At 41.8% G+C, this 15978-nt stretch overlaps 2 protein-coding genes across 5 annotated transcripts in view; one reads left to right on the forward strand and one right to left on the reverse strand.

The window, feature by feature from the left end:
- ldha (lactate dehydrogenase A4) overlaps nucleotides 1-15978 on the forward strand; it is a 210655-nt gene that overhangs the window by 26699 nt on the left and 167978 nt on the right. The gene's annotated exons all lie outside the window — the stretch shown is intronic.
- Nucleotides 1-15978, reverse strand: part of LOC132973209 (serine/threonine-protein kinase BRSK2) — a 173882-nt gene that overhangs the window by 11134 nt on the left and 146770 nt on the right. For 2 of the 4 annotated variants that reach the window (XM_061036544.1, XM_061036542.1), the window contains exons 9-14: nucleotides 14088-14119; nucleotides 11951-12115; nucleotides 10577-10698; nucleotides 9296-9446; nucleotides 2226-2286; nucleotides 8-215 (exon numbers count right to left, since the gene is read on the reverse strand). In XM_061036544.1, coding sequence (XP_060892527.1) covers nucleotides 8-215; nucleotides 2226-2286; nucleotides 9296-9446; nucleotides 10577-10698; nucleotides 11951-12115; nucleotides 14088-14119 — 739 coding nt within the window. Of the gene's footprint in view, nucleotides 1-7; nucleotides 786-2225; nucleotides 2287-9295; nucleotides 9447-10576; nucleotides 10699-11950; nucleotides 12116-14087; nucleotides 14120-15978 lie in introns of all 4 variants that reach the window. The other 2 variants (XM_061036541.1, XM_061036543.1) reach the window with 2 other exon arrangements.

The raw sequence follows: 15978 nt of genomic DNA on the forward strand, positions 1-15978 counted from the left end.
ATTGTACCTTGGAGTTTCCTGCGGTGGAAGCGAGGAGAGCCCAGGAAGCTGTTCTTGATGGAGTTGAGGCGCGTCCTCCAAGGCAAGCCTCCGATGGACGGGCTGGGGGGCGGCGTCGGGGTGGGGGTCCCAGAGGGACTGTCCTTGGGAGTGTGCACCGGAGTGCCCTTTGGGGTGGGGAGGGGGCTGCCTCGAGGGGAGGGATGAGGGGTGACCTGTATGAGGGGGATAGATTTGGGTGGGTGGTCAGTGAGAGAAGAAGGCAACGGCGCCACAGGGTGAAAATGATGCAGCCGGATGGGCGACAGCGGCACCACGGGGCTGAAGGGCACTGAGAGCTGGGGGTTGGCAGCAAATTGGGAGCGCCGTACCTGGGGGCTGTTTGGGATTGGAGAGCTAGAAATGGAGGACGGGGAGAATGGGGAGGATGGGGAGGAAGGAGAGGTAGGTGTGGGGGGCCTGGAAGCAGAGGGTAGCTGCGATGGGGGCTGGCAGGGATTGAAGGTTTCTGATTTGGCTGCAGATGCTGCATCTGGGGATGTTTCAGGGAGCGGGTTGGATCGTGTGGCTTGTAGAGGCTTTGGGGCAACTTTGGGCTTGGCAGGGAGCGTCTGCGTTTTGTTGAGTGCTGCCGGCAAGGGCTCGCTGTTTGGAGTGAGAGAGTTAGGGGTGGAGATACGGGGGCCTGTGCGGATGGGGATTGGCTCAGGGGACGGGCAGGGGCTCGTGTTAGGGGACTGTAACAAGTCTGGGGACTGAGGCGGCACACAGAACTTTCTGACAGGCTGGAGGTAGAGGACACGGTACGAGAACACGTAGAAAAACACGAGGAGCCCAGAGCAGGTGGAGGAGGAGAGGAAAACAAAGAAAAACACATGGGGACCAATGCAGGTACACAAACACGTAGAAAAAGCAGGAAGAAGTGCAGCAGATCAAACAAGCACACAGCCAGAAGTGGAGGCAGACAAAGAATAGAGAGGCAGGTGTGGTGTACATACGCAGGAGAGATTGGGGGCATTGCAAAAAGAAAAAAAAAGAAGGACAGAAAAGAAAAGAAACATGCAGTTAGACCATTCAGTGAGTCATGCAAAAGAAAACAAAAGTAAAACGGTAACAACAAGACAGCAAGCGATGCACACATTAAAAAAATGGCAAAACAAAAGAATAAAACATGCAGGCCTTTGCAAGCAGAGAAAATAGACACAGACAGTTAAGAGAGACATTTAGCCAGCTGTGAGGACAATTTGGGCTGTTTCAATGACAGGAGGGATGCCACCTGGGTATCTCTGCAGTCAAGATTGCAGTTTCCATATAGGTGTATTGATCTGTTTCATTTGGTACTGGTGAAATTGCCGCCTCCAGTGGTGCGCCATTTCCCCTCAAACGCCTCCCCTTTATAAGACAGAAATCTAAGAAAATAACCCCACATGGAGCCTCTCGCTGAGAGCACAATCCCAGCTTTGGGTAGGTCTGGGGAAATCATTTTCCCTTTCAGATCAGCCTGGAAGAACCCGTGCGCCTGTGAGGAGCTTGTCTTAGGATCCGGACTAATCTTGAGCCTTCTCAGGTTAGTCAGCTGGAAAAAGTTTGACTACAAGCTCCCCAGCTCTGAGCAAGAAATGTGGGATTTGCTGAAGCATTCGCTGAGCTGGATTTCCAAAGAACTCAGGCCACAGAAAACAGAGCGAGAGAGAGGTATAATAAGCAGAAAAGACGAAGAGAGACAGAGGAGGCTTTAGGGTAGGAGGATGTTTGCTGTGCTGTCATTTCCTCCTGTGTGTGTGCATTAGTATGTTTTACTTGGAGATCCAACAGTGATGATGCATGTAGTCTGATCTAACACAGGAAATGAATTGTTAACCATACTGGATCTCAAGCGGAAACTCAAATGCAGATGGATTCATATTTTAAGATTGGAAAAATATACAATATCCCTGGAATAAAAAAGCGGAATATTGGAACAATATTTCATGTGCTGACAGAGAGCTACAGAGATATTGCTTTAATTGAGTGCTTTGTTAAAGGTCAGAACCCGCACAACGTAGCTGTAGTAACTGTATTATATCTAGCAGACATAATCAGTGAAGAGGATGGGATCATCTGTAGTCAGATGGTTGTTATCCCTGCAGGCAGACAACTACATACCTGAGAACTGAGTCAAACACTGTGTGTTGAATGTGTGTGTGTGTGTGTGTGTGTGTGTGTGTGTGTGGGTCTTGACTTACCCGTGGGCTGCTGAGGGGGCTGGTGGAGAGGCCGGAGGAGGCTCCGCTAATAGACCGCGACCTGTGGCACAGACAAGCAAGAACACACACACAGGGACAGAGATAATTTGTGGGATCAGCATGTGTAGCTGTTACATGTTCCAGTAAACACAGGTGGAGTTGAGGGCATGGAGGTTACATGTTGCACGCAGTTAGAAGGCACTACAGCATATGTTACCGTCGTACTAAGCACAGCAGTTGCTACCGAGCCCTTTGCAAACAAAACACTAAAAACACAAAGTGGGTTAAAGCTTACCCACACTGTTACAGAGCTGACTTGTCGACAGGCATTACTAGCATTGACTCCCCGCAATCAGTCTCAAACCAATTAGGCTCAAACTTCAGTTTCAAATATGTTGATTTGACAGCAACTTCCCTGCAAAATCTATAGGCTGCCTTCCACAGATGAGCTTTTAAATTAGCTTCCCTCCCCTTCCATAGCTCGCTAACAAACCAAACGTGTTGACTTCAAGGCATTTGCACCAGATCAGCTGGAAATCTCTCTCGGGCAAATGAAGTGGGACATTTGGTTGAGTGCCATTTGTCATGTTTTTTTTTTTTCTTTTTTCCCCTGCAGATGCCGTCAATAACCCCTATGAGCGGCGCCCCGCTCCGAAATGAACAATCACAGGACAATCTGTCTCCATCAAGCGCACACGCACACATACACACACACACGGGCACACCAAAACAGGGCCTGTCAACAACGGAAACACCAGCTGCTCACTGTCACAACACTGCTCCTTTTTGTCATTCAATCTAACAATACCAACCCCCCCCCCCCCTCTCGCTTTCTCCTTTCCTCTCTATCTCTGCAATTTTAATGCATTTGTGACTTGTTACCAGCAGATCTTTTGTCTCCTTTTAAACGATGACTAGTTAAATACTAAAAGTACTAGGTTTTTTTCCCTGACCTGCTAGGTTGTAGAGAAAGTTCTCATGTGATGAGAGAAAGAGGGAGTTAAAGAGTGATGAATGAGGGAGAATGAAGGATGGAGTTATTGAGATTGATGTTCATTCCTGAAGCTTGAGCAGTCCCACTGGACCACACAGGCATCCATACGTGGACACAAAACTGTGTAGACGGTTACAGCTAATGGTTAATAGCCATAAAAATGATGCTGTCAAAAGAAGGAGCCTGGGTTTATGGGTTAACTTCCATTTGTATCAATCTCAGAGGTAGAAGAACTTATTTGGGTTCTCCTTAGGGACACAGATGAAACATAATAGAAGCAACACTTACAGCCACCACAAGAGAGAGAGAGAGAGATAGAGAGAGAGAGAGAAATGTAGAAACACCCACACTCAAGCTATTTCTGTAACTCTCTCACTGCCTCTTCTGTGAGTGTATTTATTGCACACACTCATGCACACATGAGTAGGCGAAGCTGAGACCACGTTGGCTTTTTGTTTCAGAGAGCAGCTGACCAGACTGCTGCTAACATTTAAATTAAGACACTGCCGTCCACAGAGACATGCCCACAGTCAATTGCACTCCATCTAAACATGGTCCAAACGCAGCATCCTTGGGCCATTATGAGCATATTGTTAGTAGCACTCTGCATCTGTTAGTGTTGGGCACGCAGGTCTACAAAGCTAATGTTACAGATGGTTGTGTTGTACAGTAATGGGCTGTCAAGAGTCCGACATAGCTTTGGAGAGACTATAAATTATTGTTGATTAATGTAGTATTCACAGTGAGCAGCACACACATCGAATGCAATCATTATTCACCTATAACTTATATACTGATATATAATCAGTAAGAAAGGAGATGTCAAAGTCAGCTAAACCCTCTGATATTCAGCGTGTTTGTGCTTGCTTTAAAGGGTCAGTTCGACTAAATTACAAACAGCAGGTTATCTACTAGTATCTGGTCACACAGTAAGTTTGGGTTTTATTTATATAAATGTGCTAAAGTTCTGCAAGAATATCTGTCTCCGCTTCAAATGAATTATTAAAAATAAATAAAAAACACAATGGTAAGTGAAATTTCATTTGTGGAGCTTTTAGCATTTAACAATAATTAAGACATAAATAAGGATCATCTATAGATTGTCATAGTTTTTTTTCTAGCGGTTAGTTTATCATTTGAATGCATTTTTAAGTATTATAATATTATAAATTATTATTTATAAATTGTTTGTGGAAACACTTATTCCTCTTGCTTAAATAATGTTACATTTTTTTCAAAACTCTAAATACCAGTGGTGAAAGTGTTGACAGGAACATTAAATTAAGTACCAAATTTAAATGCATTTTTGAAGTTGTTGTACTTACTGTGAGTATTTCCTTAAATATTCTAAAGTCTTTCCTGTCCTTTTTAAGTATTTCTTCAGAAGTGGATATTGCGCTGCCCAATCCACATCTATACATTGAATAACCTCTTTTTATTTTGACCTTGATAATAAAGTACAATTAGATAAATAGTGTAAAAAGAATAGCAGTATACAATATGAAAGGTAAACCTTGACAACAATATGGACTGCTCTATTTGATGCAAATCAAGCAGTACATGTTCCAGAAGAGAAGGATGCAGTTTATCCTTATGCTACCTTCCCCTTGTTTGCTTTTTAACAACTGTGACCCAAATATCCACCCAGAAAACAAAAGTATATATAAACGTTTAAAAAGCTTTTGCCTGTATTGTTTTAGTATTTTAAAAATGTGGTGCAATTTGGGTGAACTTTCACTTTACCTAGCCGTGTGTGTGTGTGTGTGTGTGTGGGGGGGGGGGGGGGTGTAGTATGCGTGTGGCCACCCTTTTTCCTCTGTCTATTATCCATTAGTCCTCCAGCTAACATTTCCTACAAGCCTATTTTGGATCGGGGCCCATGTCCTCAGCGTGTGACCACCAGAGGAGGCTGAGACCCATCCAAAGCACCCGTGGGGGTCTAATGTTTGGCTGTGGGGGACGGGACAAGTACAAGAGGTTCTGTGATGAGGGCATGGACTGAAATAAAAAGAAAGTGAAGCAAAATGAAATGGATGGTGCCAGAAGTCAAACTGCGAGCGAATAACACAGTCTCAGCCAAAACACAATGCTGCTGCTCTGCTGGTGCAATTTAGGGGAAAATGGAGAAGAGTTCCTTTCTCTCTCTCAGCCACCCCTCCTTTAAATTGACTTTGTCCAGCCAATAGAGTTCTCCTCCAATGAATAGATATTCATAAAAATCAACACACTCTTTAAATTCATTTCCTTTCCTGCACCCTGACAACTCCCCGAGGACTCGGTGCATTAATATTCACAGCTCAGCTCTGCAAGTTCCTCAATGTAGTTAGACCCCTGCAGTTTGTGCTGTGGAGATCGGTGTTAAAGGTGCTTTATTTGTGCTCATTTCAGCCTCTTAAATAAATTAGAGTCAATAATTAGCATGAGAGCCCGACTTATTAAGACTGCTCCTGCTAACCCAACACATTCAAGCTGCATGAAGCAACTAGAGCAGATCAGTGAAGGAAAAAAAAAATCAATTGATATTCTCTTCTTCACACTGCAGTACTTTTCCATATTTCATTTACATATCATTAACCTCCCTTCATTTCTCCTGGCATGTTGTTAAGATTTAAAATTAAATCAGTGGGATTTCTTGTGCTTTGAGTTCAGCTTTAAATGTCTTTTTAAGAGACTTTGGGGTGTATGAAGAATGAAATGAGCATATGCATATGAAAAAGGCCCCCTGTGGATTCCTCTGCAACATGGCTATACTAAAGCATTTATCGCCAATCTATTTAATCATACTTCACAGATGCAGGCAAATCACACTTCACATGCGTGAAAATGCAGCCTGGGCAGTTGATCAGATTGCAACTTCCTGCATGATGACATGAGAAGTCGAATGCTTGGTAAGTATTGAGGATTCAGGCATTTTTTTTGTTGCGTTATTTCAGATAAAAAACCCTTTTCGCCTATCTTTCACCATTTGGGCTAGTAGAAAAGTATCCTGTCAAAACACATGTTTCAAAGTCAGTGCTCTGTCTGACACCCTCTGATCTGAAGTTCTACAAAATTTCGGGGCTGTCGACAAAAGTTTGCTGTCGGGGAAAGATAAGGTTAGGTTCAGAGAAAGTCCGTCAAATCTTTGGACGTCATTCTGCTATGTGTGCGCTTCCCCGGCATCATCTTCTAAATACCCACACACAAACAAGCACGCCCTGATCAAACATAGCACACACAAGTATTGGATAAAAAGCTAGAAACGTTTTTAAAATAAATACACATTCACATGGACTTGGTCCCCCCGTCTTTTTCCATTCACTGTTGCAGAGCTGTGATTTTGCAGTTTTTTTTGGGGGGGGGGGGGGGACATATAGAAAGAAGGAGATCTGATGATTTGATTTGGAGGCGGAGGGGGTTGCTATATATTGGACTCCCCCCCACCTCCAACCCACCACACCTGATAGGAAGCCAGACAGAGAAAAACTAGCAGCATTTCCACATTAGCATAGCAATTCCATATAAACAGAGGGGGGCGTTTGGGACTGAAGGTCAGCTGCACACGAGGGACCACAGGAGAAAGAAAGAGAGAGAAAGAGGAGATATAAAGGGGGCAGAGAGAGAGAGATTTGGGTGGAGGGGTAAAGAAGAAACACACTGATAGAAAATAGCATGGAAGGAAGATGCAGCAGAGCTCTTTTTAATGAATGCAGCTACTGATGTAGGATCCAGAAACCTATTTTACATGTAGATGTATCTTTTTATTGAGATGTATACGCCTTAACACAAAGGTCCTGTTTCAAATAAAGGGTTAGAGCACTTGTTTCATTGCCCTTTACGACAAAGGCCGTTCAGCTGTGTGTGATTTATGAACTGCTGTTGACGCTGCTGTTTGTAAAAGTATTATTAATGCTCGATAAAGTCATTGCAAACTGGCCTATTTTGGGATTCTGCGCTTGACTAAAAGAGATGAGTCAGAGGGAAGGGCAGAAGGAGACGGCTTCTAAGCTAACGCACCCTTTAAATAAAGAAGGGATAAGACGTGGATCGCCTGAGGGGATGAAGGAGGCGATGAAACAGGAAAGATGAATCTGAAAAACTGAAATAAATTCAGAGGCACCAGAGGAAGGAGAGAATTAAGCAGAAGTGTTTGGAGGTGGGAGCCCTCGAAATGGATTTCAACTCCTCAAGTGGTGTCCTCCAGTGAAATGAAGAGGGAAATAAATTCTTGATATTTTGTTGTTGGCAAAGCTCTACAGTGAGGGGTTATAAATGCATCTGACATTTGAGTGAATACTCAACTTTATAGCTCTATATTCTTTTGATCTATATAATATATGTGCTTCCTCCTAAAGCATTTATGTTCCCCGTCTCTGAAAGCTTTTTCCAGAACTCCACCAATGTGCCGATCATTAGGCAGATCAGGTCGTCACCCCCCTCAGATTCAATCTTCCCCGCTGTCACAAATGTCAGTGCCTGTGAGCGGGAACGTGCAGTGTGATGATATATTGGTTGTTGAAATAAGATGAGGACTTAGATTTAAAACCAGTGTGCCTTGTGGGGGTGTTGTTCTGGCTTGACTTGAACATTTTGAAAAATGGAGAAATAGAGAAACTGTTCTGCATCTGGAGAAAGTGGGACACAGTTTGGGAGAACTGATTATCAATGCAATCAGAGTATAAAGTGCCTAGATAATTGAGCTAACACCGGAAAACGGGGGGTTGTAGATTTTTAAGGCTCTGAATTTCAAATGAGCGGTCTTCCTCCGTTTTTTTAAATTAAATTCATTAAAGGCTTTACCTAAAAAAACAAACATAATTTTAACTAAAAAGCACAAGAGCTGAATGATCACCCAGTTCAATCTTTAAATGTATTAATTTATTTTTAAGCAACTATTTATGCATTCAATTTCATGGTAATATTAAAGTCCAACAGGGTACCCTGTCAAAGCCTACCTACATTTTCAGGTGCAGCTCGGTTGCAGAAACATAGAATGAAAAATAAATCATTAATCAGTGGCTGACTGAAAATGACTTTATGTAACTTTATTGTGAGCGAACAACACCAATTCGCCCTGTAGCTACCTCAGGTTCAGCCAGCGTAATCACAGGGCAAACACAGGTGTGTTAAATACATATGGTCACATGACCAATCATCCATGTAAACATTATTCCAGGTCACAGCCTCAAAAGAGAAGTAGAGAATGCATCAATCATTGGATTTCCTGTGAGCCAAAGATTATTGCTTTATTGCTAATATTCAATTATTTGTGTGGACAAAAAGAAAGTTTTTCTGGGTTGTATAAGTGCTAACAATACTTCTTACAGTGGTTGTAAAGCAGGCTAAAGAGGCTTTAGAGCAGTTATAAAAAAAGAAGAATCTTTTGTATTAGAAAAACAGTTTAATTAATGGTTGTTTTATAAAAAATAAATAAAACTGACACAAATATTGTGTAATGAAGGCCTAAGAGACTTCTACAATGTTAACTTGTGTTTTTAAAATGTTGACTAATGGTAGTCTTTGGTCCTGATGGGGCAATTAAAAAATAAGCAACAAGAATTCATTTATGAAAAACATCAACTATCAGCTTTTTAACATCCAAATCGACATTTGACCTCATCGGTCTCATTCGCTGCATCCCTAGTTTTGACAAAATGACGGCTCATTTAGTTCTATTTTTGAATGGCTTCATGCTGTATGTGTCTTTTACATCTAAACAAAGTGTCCCTTCAAAATAAAGCACAGCTGCATCTTTCTCCTATGAACGTCCCCTAGTGAGACACAAAGCAAGAGGGGGTGAGAGGGTGAGGAGAGAGTGGCAAAAGAATACCTTTCTTCTTTGCTGCGTTTTGTACCGGCATCTGGAATATCCAGGCTTTTACTGTACACTGATTTACTACAGTAAGACAGAAGACAAAGCGAGCAGAGCATCAGTCTCTGTTTGTGCATGCAGTGAAGCCTTTTTTGCATTAGAACGGGAACTCGCTGTCAGACCTGCTCCTACACCTCTGGGTTGCAGGATCTTTTTTTCTCTATTTTGATCATATGACAACGTTTTCGATTTTTCCAAACATTTTCTTTCCTCCTCCATGCATACCTTTGTCCATGCTGTGTCATGTCGATTGCCCTCCTTGCTGGTACTGGCGAGCCTCCGTCCGTCACACTGAGGACCTCCATGGACTTCCTCTCTGGTCTCCTCTTGCCGTGACGGTTCAACATGGGAGAGTCCACCCGCTTCCTTGGAGGATCTGCGTGAGATTCTTTGACTTTAAAATCAACCCATTGTACCTGACCTGACATCTCTGCTTATAAATTCCTATATTTCTACACATTGAGCAGTATTATGCATGGTGTGCACATGTGTGAGTGCTTGAACAATGTTAAGTACCCGCTGATCGCATTGACATTGTATTCAATGGTGAATAAGTAATGGTTTCCTCTCTCAGACCTTGAACTAATGGCCACTGTATTGACTGTATCACACTCACTGAAGAGGGAGTCTATTCATCAAAGTGTTGGTATCGCTCTCACACATTCTTGCACGATAAAATTCCTCCTATTGCAGTGCTCTTGTCAGAAAATAACTCTGGCAGAAGTCTAAGTAGAGCAGCTCTGATCCTGCTCAGATTTCTGAAGGTGGAAATCTGTGCCGGGTTGTGGTGTAAGGATGGGAGAATACCTTTTTCTGATGAGCTAATATCTTAACCGCAGCAGTCAAGGCTGGCAGATTGGTGTTGTTGTTTTGGCCTATTGACACTGTTTTATTTCTGCTACTTTATTAAATAAACAGTAGCCTTTTTCTATTAGAGTGCAATCCACCACTACTTGAGCTCATCCAGTTTCTGCTAAGGGATGAAAACACAGCAGAAGGGTTTAAAATAAGACCTTCTCTTAGTTTTATTCTTCAGATATTCTATTTGCCATAATGTGGCAGATTTTTTTTTCATCTATGCACCTGAATCAGAGGCACGTTGAAGAAAACTAAATCTTAGATTTCAAGACAGAATAAAGTTGACATGATGATAAAAATGTAATACAAGGGGCTGCCAATAAAACTGTCTTTCTTTGGAGTAGACTCAGTTTCTAGCTCAATTTAGAATTCCCGATATGACAATGTAGTGCTGATCTGCCAAAAGAACAAGTATTCAGTTATTTGTAACTCCACAAGATCATTTACCACACATGGCTGGTCATCTGATATTCCTGTTCAAAATAACATACTAGCTAAAACTACGACTTTTTCTAGAAATATTTCTTTGTTCTTGTAATAATCCGTCTGTATTCTCCAACTATTACATCTTTGCTCTCCTAATATTACAACTTCACTCCCAAAAACTCAGATTATTTGTTTTCTATAATGAGGCTCTGTATACCCTACCGTACTTATCAGTGTGACCCTCACCGACTTCATTGCGTGGGGGCAGGTTCTGGTCCTCCTGACTCGGGTACCTTTCCTTACGGTCGAGTAACAGGAAGTAGATCATCTTTTCTTGGTTGTCACTGCAAAGAAGGAGACCGTACAAAAAAGAAAAAAAACGTAAGTGTCTGGCATAGAGATCCAATGGTTTAATACGATAACTTCAACCACTTACATGTGTGTAGAATAATAAACTCATACATGTGGGCACTAGCATTTGCCTGCAAGAGCTCAAAACTATTAAAATGCTAAAATCCTCACAATGATTAATGTACTTTAATCTTTTTTTGGGCTCATTGCGAAACAGCTCCTCAACAGGCTTCATCATTAAAACCAAACTTTAGCTCTACGGCTCATTAAGCTGTCTGATAATAATCTGCATATAGTCTTAAGGATATGACCTCTCACCATACGCAGCCTTCTAGAAAGTTTATGAAAAGTATCAAAATGAACACAAAGTATCAAAATGATGAGTTTGTCCTTTTGTTTCTACTGTAAATCTGGAAGCCTGATATCTTCTGTCTCTGGGCCAGCACTCTCTATGCATGAAGCCCGGGGATTGGCCCTATATAATAAAGACAGATTGGAAAGCAGTAGGAGGCAAAGAGACAAGGACCAGCAACTTCAGCTAAAATGAACCAGGGGAAGGGAGATACAGACAGCAGATTTTCCTCCAGTCCGGAACTATTATGGGATGCTCCCAGGAGAATGGTAGCAAAATGAGGAGAGTAGGAGAGGGGGAAGTGATAGAGTAATGCTCGCTTAGTGTTAAATTAAAGAAGCTGGGTAAATGTAAAATAGAGGGAAGGGAGATGGGAAAGATAAGCAGAAAAAGCTTTAAAAAGGAAAAAACTCCACATCCGAATACTGACATTCAGAAAAAACTAATGTTTTAGCAGAATGCAGTGTAAAGAAACAGGAGCCATATGTTACTGAGACTTAACCATGAGTAGCAGAATAAAACCGTGTGACCCAGGAGCTTGTTCCAGAGCAAGCTATGATCAGTTTTTGCAGGATTGTATCCAGTGGCAAGCGGTGTAAGCGCTGTGTGATAACAGCTAAGTGATCCATAGCTGCTGACATCGAAAGTGACAGCCTCACAGGATTTCATAAGAGCAGGAGAAATTCCAAGGCCGAGCCCGAACTCTTTTCACTGTCTCCAGCTGCCCCCCCCCCCAACCCCCCCACACACACACAAACAAACATACACTTTTTCACCTTTTTTGTCCAGCTCTAATTTTTCCCCCTACTTAAACCATATGCTCTTTTTCCTTTTTTTTCTCTTCTTCATACCACCTCTTTCCTCCCTTTCTTGTTGCCCCTCCATTTACTCACTCATCTGAGAGCAGGTCCTTCAGTAGTTTGTTTTTGTCCCTGAAGCAGCCCAGTGAGTGCATGCTGTCCAGTACGTCTGGGTCGATGTCGTCTGCAGAGGGCAGGCTGCGTATGGCCACCTTCCTGGGCACGGGCTGCTCTGGCTCTGGTTCATTCTTCCCCCCTCTGGGAAAGCAAAGGAGGACACTGTCAGCACATTTTGGTTTCAACTTGATTAAATATGTTTGCATTACAAAGAAATGACCACCTTTAAATAACTTATAGAGCAGTTCTCACACTGCAGATTACAAGTTAAGAGAGCATGTACTGCATTATGTTACATGTTCAGCTTTGTGTGGCCCTTTGTCATCTGAGGTAAGAAGTTAACCTCATTATGAACCCCTTTTCAAACTTTCATAGTCACGAATTTCCCCCAACTTTAGTCATTTTGACTCATTCTGAGTCATTTTGTAAGATCTCTCTCTCTCTCTCTCTCTCTCTCTCTCTCTCTCTCTCTCTCCTCCTGGCTTGTTTACCACACTTTCTTCATTAGTCCCCACTTCCTCCCAGACACTCTCCTAGTTATGTCCCGTGTTTTTTCTTTCTGGCTTTTGTTTTGCTGTATCTCGGGAGTACACAAGTATAACTTTATTCTTTTGGATTAAAAAAAATCAGAGGATTATCTCCACTGACACCACATTCAGGAGGATTTGTGGAAAATTCCAAATGTCTGTTTCAGAGAGCAAATTCATCCTCAGTCTCTAACAATGTGTCAATATTTATACAAGTAACCACCTCCACTTTTTTCCATTCATGTTGTTTTGTTCTTCTGGTAAACCCAGTGAAGCTTTAGCCCCAAAGGCAGATATTAAAATAAACTCCCCTGTTCTATAAGCTATGAACATGTGGACTGGATGCCCAGTGGTTGCCTCTTACTGTAAGCAAATAAAAATTGGTGATTGGGCTATGGAAAAAAATGCAAAAATCATACCTTCCACTTCTATGAAGTCACCCACTTTAAACTATAGAGTTTCCAATTTAACAGTCCATCCTTTAAAAACTATTGAAGGTTTATACAGTTTAAAAATAAAGGCTCCAAAACCAGCAAACAAGGATTTTAAAGTTTAAATACAAAACATAATATTATTTGTATGCTAATATATGTTTAGTTAACACATTAGTTTGATCCTGGTGTACACACAAAGCTGGGAGCTGAGTGCATGTTTGGCGCTGTCCCTTCAGCACCACAGCTCTGCTCAGCTCCTGCTTTTACACTGTCGTGTACATGTACCCACAAAACTAAAACCGGAATACCGTATATTAATGGAAAAAAATGCAGTTTGTATGAAATGGATACATGTCTGCATACATTTCCTTCTCACCTGCCTCTGACGAGCTGCTTCTGGGAAACAGAACCTCATTCATTTATTCATATGTTCACTCATTCAGACAGACACTTGGCCGGGGCAACTTCCTCACTGACAAAACTTGCTCTGCATTAGTCTTCTCTCATGTCTCCGCTTGTTTCTTTTATCAGTCTCGCTGTCTGTTTGCATGAACATTTGTGCACAAGACAGACACCATAACTCAGCCCCGTCTGGGAGTCACAATCTCCTCTCATGATTCATCTTTTGCTCTCAGTGAAAGAAGATTTGAAAGTCTTGCAATAAAATCTTTAAATCCCTTTTTTGTAGCAGGTCAACTTCAACTTGTAAGTGGTGATAATCTGATTAGAAGAGAGAGGGTTTGAGCCGTACCAAAAACAAACGAGTGTAAATAATCCAAAAAGACTATTAGAAATGAACTGGCATAATGTAGGATTTTTCCCAAAAGATTAAGCTGCTCTGTAATGAAAGTTTAGCGATGGATAAACTGAGGTTGGGTGGGTTCACGCCTACCCCACCTTCCTGCTTGTTTCCTTCCCTCTGCTCCCTGACCAGCTGACTGTATGCTACACATCCTCTTTCATGCACTACTAATTTACCCCCACATCCCCGAGAGTGGTGTCATGCCCCGCGCGAATATACTTGTGTACAGTGCTGAAACTCAAAGCCATTTATCATAAGGTAGCTTCCCTCAGGCCTACATCCCCTGTGGAATAAGCACGGAGAGGAGAGGAGAGGGGAGGAGAAAATAAAGTAAAGAGAGAAGTACTTACATGTACCATGTGTGCTTTTGGATCTGTTCTAACTGTAAAAGACATGACAGAAAAAAAACAAAGATCAGTACACAAACAACTTGATGCATTTAAATCATATTTCATCTGGAAGATAATAACAGTATGATAATAATCCAGGCAAAAGGTTAATACTAAGAACGTTCAGTTATTTCCTTTTGTATAGAAACGTCTGCTGCATTTCAGTTAGCCTTGAGCTTACAGGCTCTATGGAAACACAACAGGATAATTCATCCAGACTGAACGCCTGAAGTAAATAATGGTGCTTCAAATATTAATACAGCCAATGGGAAAAAGAAGTATTGAGAAAAAGACAGAGAGAGGTGCAGCAAGAGTGCAAGCGAGAGGTGAAACCATGGAGCCATAAACAGAGAATATTATCTCCCTCACACACACTGCTGACCCTGCCAAGCCCTCTGGTCTGAGGGGAATCTCCCATTCTCCTTCTCTTCCCATCTCTCTTACTCACAGAAACAAACACACGCTTGCTGTCTCAATATACTCTTGTCTTCTCCCTTTTTAATATGGCCAGTTTGTCACCAACACTGTCAACATGGTGCAAAGAAAAAAGGGAAAGAGTGGGATAAAGTGAGCAGAAGGGCAACAAAGGAAGATGTCTGTTTGAATGACTTCAGCTGTGTTTCAGCTGGCCACAGAGGAAAACACGATCGATGTCACTGCTGGGACTTTTTAATTTCCTCCTGAGATACACACACCAGCTCTAATTATTATCACTTATTCAGAGCTATAGTTCTAGGACATGAGTCCACATCAATGTCTCAACGTTTCACGTTCCTCAAAGGAATCCCCGCTGTGATTCTGGTTCAGTCACATGAAGCTGCACAGACTGTGGTCGCTGACTCTAGGTGAATCTCGTCTGCCTCCACAGAGGTCATAGTATCGACAGAGACACCCTGCCTGTCAGATACAGGCCAGTGGGTGACCTACTCTCTCCAGCTTTTATTGAAGGCCTGGAGGCAAGCGACTGATATCACACACGGGCTTGAAAGTGATGTGGTTTGAAATGCAATATCACATCAATCAGTCTCTAAATGTGACAGTACCAATTCCAGCTGCTTTCACTCAGGCTGAGGGGAAGGCTGCTGTACTGCTGCGCTGCTTAGGTGTGTGCATGAGTACGTTTTTAACATGGTCTTTTTGGCATTTATTCACTTTTGTGCAACTTGTTTACATACACATACATAGGCATGGCTGTGTGCGCATACATGTCAAACTCATACAGTAAGAGTTTTTAATAGGGCAGCAATCATGCAATGGGGAACCTTTCTGCACAAAAAGCAAAAATGTAATAACTACAAACAGTACTTGGCACATATTAAATTGAGACCTTATATTGTCGACATTTGTTGAAGCAAATACAAATATAAAACCTAAGAGAAGTGTCAATTTGTTTAAAAAAAACATAATTTAAAGAATAAAAAAAAACAGGGATTGCACTTCAGCTAGTTAAACTAGCGTGACAGCTAGCATTAAGTTTATCACAGTATCCTCTTTAGTGAAATGACAAATTTGATGTTGAAACTAAAGCAGAAATTAACACTTACAGTCCTACTACACTTTAAGTAGTTGGCCCTTGCAAAATATTAAAACTACTGTCAGGTTTCAACTGTAAGTATTTGATCAAAGATAAGTTAATTTAACTGGCTTATGAAGAACAAATAGACGAGAAAGAAATGCTTTTATAGAGAACAGTGACTTTCTTTTTATGTTTGTAGGTTTAATGAAATCAAAGTGAAAAAATCTAACTCTGACAACTAAAACAATTACACTGTTTTGCTTTTTAACACAACTGTACTGTTTGTATGCAGAATTCCTGAGTGAACACTCGCACGCGTTTCTGTGTACTGTTTCT

This window comes from Labrus mixtus, chromosome 4 (genome assembly GCF_963584025.1).
Source record: "Labrus mixtus chromosome 4, fLabMix1.1, whole genome shotgun sequence".
In the NCBI taxonomy this organism is placed as follows: Eukaryota; Metazoa; Chordata; class Actinopteri; order Labriformes; family Labridae; genus Labrus; species Labrus mixtus.